Source organism: Elephantulus edwardii, unplaced genomic scaffold, assembly GCF_000299155.1.
Source record: "Elephantulus edwardii isolate Elephantulus edwardi_28Jun2011 unplaced genomic scaffold, EleEdw1.0 scaffold00042, whole genome shotgun sequence".
NCBI lineage: Eukaryota > Metazoa > Chordata > Mammalia > Macroscelidea > Macroscelididae > Elephantulus > Elephantulus edwardii.
This window is the reverse complement of record NW_006399792.1, coordinates 1,475,620-1,482,116: the sequence shown is the minus strand read 5'-3', so window position 1 is coordinate 1,482,116 and position 6,497 is coordinate 1,475,620. Positions and strand designations below refer to the sequence as shown.

The window sequence follows — 6,497 nt, the reverse complement described above, 5'->3', positions numbered from 1 at the left end:
GGATTGATTCAGTGACTGGGGTAATCGGGATGGGTATGTCAGAGGCAGTGCGATTGGCACAGGATAGAGTAGGGTTTAGGGCTGTTGTACATAGGGTCGCTATGAGTCACAAGTGACTCAACGGCCCATAACAACAACTTTGCAAATTGTCTTCGGCCTCTTTCATATCTGGGGTTTCATTCGTTCCCTGTGCCACATATTTCTAATGTTCATCTGTGATTTAGAAATAACATCTCACCTCTCATTTACTTTCTGTGAATCTATGTAAATGGTACAAAACATTTCTTTTCCTACTGTCATCAAAGCCTTTAGGCCAGTTCTGAAAGGTTTCTCCTTGGTTCCGTCCCTGCAGCATTGCTGCCTAATGATCTGAGACACAGAGCTCGCCTAGCACCATCCTTGTAGTTGCCTTGGCCACGTCCAAGGACATAACATCCTCCACAGGGGCTAGGTCAGCCCAACATGCACCTACAGCTCTCTAGCCATTCTATTCTCATTCTCTCCCCATCCTCAAGTCTATTGTAACAGAGGTGTTAATGCAATATTTGTTCTCCGGTGACTTTTTCTCTCAGCATGATGTTCTCCAGACTCCCCCATGTTGTTTAACGTTTTATGAGTTAACTGTTTTTCAATCTGTGTAATACTCCATTGTGTGACTATACCATAGCTTTTCTAGCCATTTTTGTTGATGGTCACATGGGTTGTTTCCAACTTTTCTGCTATTGTGGATAATGCCAGCAATAAACATGGTGTGCATACATCTCTCAGAGTCATGGCTCAGGTTTCTGTATATTCCCAGTAGTGGAATCACTGGGTCACATGATATTTCTATTTCCAACTTTCTTAGAAAGTGACAGACCACCTTCAATAGTGGCTGTACTGTTTTACATTCCCACCAGCAGTGGGAATTCCTTTACTTCATAAAGTCTTTCCAGCACATAAACGAAACGTAATGTGCCATTTTCTAAGCAATTTTTAATTCTGCACTTAGGAAATTACGTTGTATGTTAAAGAATATCGTTGTTGTTGTTGTTATGTGCCATTGAGTCGTTTGCGACTCACAGTGACCCTATGTACAACAGCCCTAAACCCTGCTTTCTCCTGTGCCAATTGCACTCCTCTGACACACCCATCCCGATTACCCCAGTCACTGAATCAATCCACCTCATAGAGGGTCTTCCCCTCTTGTGCCATCCCTCCATCCTCCCAAGCATGATGTCCCTCTCCAAGGACCTGTCCTTCCTTGCAACATGCCCAAAGTATGTCAGACGAAACTCCAGAATCCTTGCCTCCAAGGAGCAGCCTGGTTTACCCTCTCCAGGATGAATCTATTTGTTTTCTTGGCAGTCCATGGTACATTCAATACTCTTCTCCAGCACCACAGCTCAAAGGCATCAATTCTCCTTCTGTCCTCCCTAGTCATTGTCCAACTCTCTGATGCATAACAAGTGATTGCAAAGACCATATGTAGATTTAGTAAAATCATTTTTATCTTTGCTCAAGTTAGTACTTTCCAAAAATGGTACGAAAACATCACAGCTCAGTTCAACTCAACACAACTCACTGTTATGGAGTCAAAACTGATTTACTGTAGATTTTCAGAGGCTGTAAATTGCATAAGGGGAGACTGCTCATCTTTCTTCTGTAGGGCCACTGGTGGATTTGAATCTGAGTTGGCAGTAAACAGTAAACGCCTACCACTAGGCCACCAGAGTTGTCATTGTTATGTGTCCTTGAGTTGACTATGACTTATGGTGACTCTAAGAACAGTTCTGAACTCTGCTTTCTGAGGCAATCTTACTGTCTCTGAAACACTTGCCCAAAGTACCACAGTCACTGCATCAATTCATCTCATCCAGGTTCTTCCTCTCCTGTACTGACTCACCACCCTTCCAAGCATGATGTCCCTCTCCAAGGACTGGCCCCTCCTGGCAACAAGCCTAAATGATGTGAGATGGAGCCTCAAAACCCTTGCCTCTAGAAGCAACTTGGTTTCACCCTCTCTAGAACAGAGTTGGTAGTCCATGGTATGTTCAATACTCTACATACACCCCAATTCAAAGGCATTGATGATTCTTTTGGCATCCTTAGTAACTGCCCAGCTCTCAGATGCATAGCAAGTAATTGGGAAGACAATGGCTTGGATCAGGTATACCTTAGTCTTTAGACTGACAAGGTTGCTCCTTAGCACTCTAGGGAGGTTGCTGACAGATTTTCCCAAAGGAATTAATCTTTTGATTTGCTGGCTGCTGTTGTTGATTATGGACCCAAGCAAGATGAAATTGTTAACAATCTCAATCTCTTCTCCATCTATCATGATGCTGCCAAATGGCCTTGTGGTAAGAATCTTTGTTTTCTTGATGTTGAAATGCAATCCATACAGAAGATTGCAGTCTTTGACTTTCTGCAGCAAACATTTCAAGTCCTCTTCAGTTTCAGTGTGCAGGGTTGTATCATCTGTATAATGCAGATTATTGATAAGTGATGCCACATTTTTCTTCTTAGAGTCCAGCTTCCTGAATCATCTGTTCCACATAGAGATTGAAAAGGTATGGAGAAAGGACACATCCTGACACACTCCTTTCTTGACTTTGAACTCTGCAGTGTTTTGTTGCTCTACTCACAAGACTGTTTCCTAGTCTAGGTACAGGTTTCGCATGAGCATTATCAAGTGTTCTGGGATTCCCATTCTCCTCAATGTTAGCCACCATGTGTGGCTAACACAGATAACAATGTTATGGTTTTTTTGTTTGTTTGTTTTTAAGCAAAATGCTTTTCTGTCAGATATTATACTAAAGTTGAGTGTTCAATTTAAGGCAGACTAGGAATAAGGATTTGCTATCCACTTCTGAATTAACAGGCTTTGGAAACTCTCTGAACAATAGAGCACGCTTAGACACTGGTGGCTGAGCCCTCGTATTGGGCCACCAGAATAGGAGCTCGTTTGCTAAAGACATACACACACATAAAGCTGTTGCACAATCATATTTTGCTTTTTCAGGCTAAGATCTAACATAGAGAAATGTGACTTATTTCTTATTTAAATATCTATATCTGAACAAATAAGTGCTATTTTCCTGTAAATCAGTTACCTAAAAAAGCAATATACTAACTCAGTGATGGATCCTTCCAGTAGAGACATTTTTTCAAAGATGCACTGATTTCTAGTGAGCTGGAGAGGACAGGCCAATGAGATTATACTATTTTTTAGTTAAAGCACACACACACGTAAGATATCACCACACGATAATTAAGATTTTCGTTTTTGCGGACAAATTTCTTTTCAAAGTAATTCTAAGAAAAATATCCTAGAAATCATCAAGAGTTAGATGCTCATTTGAATGTATAAATACATCTACATATGTTTGAAAAACTCATTATAATCACACTACAAATAAACTTGCTTCATATGTCTATAAATATCTACAATGAAAACACTGGCAGTTACAAGCAACTTTACTCTATAGCATTTGTTAGCTAAAATCGGTGATAATACTATTGAGAAATTTTTTTCTTGTTTTGTTTTCACTGCAAGCATTTTATTGACTGTGAGCAGGAAGTAAATAGAGGGCACTGGCAAATTGAGATGAAAAAATGGAGACAGAGAGTCATAATTGCTATAGGCAGAAAGTAGGCTACGGAGTTACCGCAACTACTATGGAAAAAGATGACTCAAGGGTGGAAACAAGAGCCCAGAGGGTGGAGCAAACAGCCTGTGGAGAGCACTGGGCCACAGAAAGCTGCAGAGCAGAATTATTCTGGACCAGTGTGAACTTCCCAAGCACAGTGTTTCAACAAAGTATTTAAATTTGCTAAATGAAAAATAAGAACAATACTCTTTTAAGTAGCTTCACTTTACTTGGCAGAAATAAATGAATAAAACTAGGAGTTGAGGAGAAGCAAAGGAGAAAAGTAAGCACAGAGTCAAAGATTCTATTTATTATTTCCCTATCCTAATAATTCCTGTTAACAATAAAAAAAGAAATAACAATCAAGAAACACATTCAAGTAACTCTTGCTAACAATAAAAAATAACAATAAAGAAACATATATTTGAGCTTAGATAAGTTGTGATTCTTTTCAGAATAAATTTATGTAATTAAGAATAAATGTATTTTGATTAGCATAATAACTGCAAAACTTAGAAACTACATTCTAAAACAAGTTATAAATTATATAAATGTGGAACTGGTTCCTCATTTAATACTAGCATAAATAAAATACTCATCACTACATTAGATTAGAAGTTTCATTTTTTTCAAAAGGAAAAAAAAATCTAAATAGTGATTCAGCTACTTCCAAGGATCTTGACCTAAAAATATTCATATTAGAAAAGGCAGTATTTCAAATTCAAATGTATAAATTCAAACACCTTTAAGTTCACAGAGTAAGAGAGTCAAAGTCATTTTTATTGTAAGACATCAAGGAGATCTGTATTCTTTCTGATAATCAGATCTGTATTCCTTCTGACAATCTGTATTTTTGCTCATAATCCAAGCACGCTCATTTGTTTTCATTGCACTTCTTTCTCTACACAATCATATCCCAGCCCTTACCTGTGCAAGTGTTTCATCCAACCATTTGGAATGATGCTGAGGATTAGCAAGAAGCCATTTGATGGCTGCACTATAGACCAGCTTTTCACTCTCAATATTTAAATCACTGGAAGACAAAAGCTTATGGAGGTGCTGGGGTGACACACTTACAAAGTCTTCACACTCCACTACTTCAGTAAAATGCTCGCAGGCATACTGATCCGCCATGTCCATTAAGTCTATGCGATTGTGACTTTCTGCGAAAGCTCTTACTGCCAGGCAATTAGATGGATGAAAATGTAACTTCATGTATTCACAGCAAGCTCGAGCTACCAGTTCAACCTGCAGAATGCAGGCTGCATATAAGAGAGGCTGGACGTTGTCGACAGTCAAAGTGAGCCGCGAAGAATAGACAAACTTTACCAAATCTTCTATTGCATCACCATCAAAATCTCTGATTTCAATCAGTGTTTGCTTGGCTTCAGCCATTTCTGAGAGAAACATAGCTCTGAAGTAGGGAATGACACAAGCCAATACCAGCTTGTGACAAGAGATTAGCTTTGATCCAACCTGTTCAAGATGAGAAAAAAAATTACTCAGTATAGAATCAAAACCCTCATAACATCAGCATAAAGTATGTTGGTATTAGCGACAGTAACCTCACATGATGTAAAGCTTTAGTGCATTTGCTTTAATAATGTAATCCTTGGGTCTTCTGATCTAGACCAATTTCATAGCCTAGATATTTTCTTCCTTATTAGTCAATTTTCTCTTAGGAGCCTTGGTAGTATTTGTTGCTAGCTAAAATTTGGAAGTCTGAGCCCATCCATGAAGTCTGAGGAAAAATGGTATGTCATTTACTTCTGTAAAGATTACAGCTAAGAAAACCCTATGGGGCACTCCAGCTGTCACATGAGGTCACTAAGAGTTGACACCAACTAGCTGGCACCCAACTAAAACCTTTCATACATACAGTGAGCTATGATCTTCCATGTTATCACAGTATTTCAAGAGCATTTTGTGAATTCATTCCTTCAATATAATCCAATGTTTTTCAGTATATTCTAAGTGTTTTTCATATATTTATGCGTTTGCCTCCACATCCCTATAAAGAGGTATTACATCTACTTCCTAAAAAAGAAAAAAGCTTCTGGAAACTATGAATTTTGATAAATGTTGATAGTTATAGAAAGGCTTCAGGCCTTTTGTTCACAGGGTCACTATGAGTTGTACTCAACTCGAAGGCAATCAACAACACCACTTATGAGCAGGAGCTCTGGTAAGAAGTTGCCTGCCAATCCAAAGTCTGAATCTACAAGCTCCTCCTTGGGTGAAAGATGGAAAATCTCCTCCTGTATGATTTATAGTCTCTGAAAAAATCACTTGGAGTGTCAGCTGTTGAGTCACTTACAACTGGACAGAAGAACTACAACAATTACTCACAATTCATTGATGAGAAAATGAAGTCACAGCATAAATAAAATATTTAGTAGTCTTTATTACAAACAAAGTAGATGTTTTAATTTTCTATTTGCATTATTTTAAAATTCTATATTTTATAGAAAAAAATCCAGATACTTTATCACCTTAAATTTTGTAAGTTAGACTGCTTCTAATAGTTTACCATTACAAAGGACAAAGAATTTCTTTGAGTGGAAGCTGATTTAATATACAATTAGGACATATACTGACATACTTTGGACATTTTGCAAGGAGGGACCAGTCCTGGGAGAGGGTCTTCATGCTTGGAACAGTGGAGGGACAGTGCAGGAGAGGAAGATCCTCGATGAGATAGATTGATTCAATGACTGGGGATAGGTGTGTTGGAGACAATGAATTTGGCACAGGATAGAGCAACATTTAGAAATGACTTTTCTTACAAAGGACCTTTTCCAAGAAAATTACAAAACATTACTACAAGAAACAAAAAGAGATCTTGAAAAGTGGAAGAATATCCCTTGC

At 38.4% G+C, this 6,497-nt stretch overlaps 1 protein-coding gene and 1 pseudogene across 1 annotated transcript in view; both read right to left on the bottom strand.

The window, feature by feature from the left end:
• The window catches only part of LOC102863614, a 2,408-nt pseudogene extending 1,978 nt beyond the window's left edge, over positions 1–430 (bottom strand).
• KLHL8 (kelch-like family member 8) overlaps positions 1–6,497 on the bottom strand; it is a 44,733-nt gene that overhangs the window by 30,315 nt on the left and 7,921 nt on the right. The window contains exon 3 of the mRNA XM_006885242.1: positions 4,557–5,105. Coding sequence (XP_006885304.1) covers positions 4,557–5,105 — 549 coding nt within the window. The remainder of the gene's footprint in view (positions 1–4,556; positions 5,106–6,497) is intronic.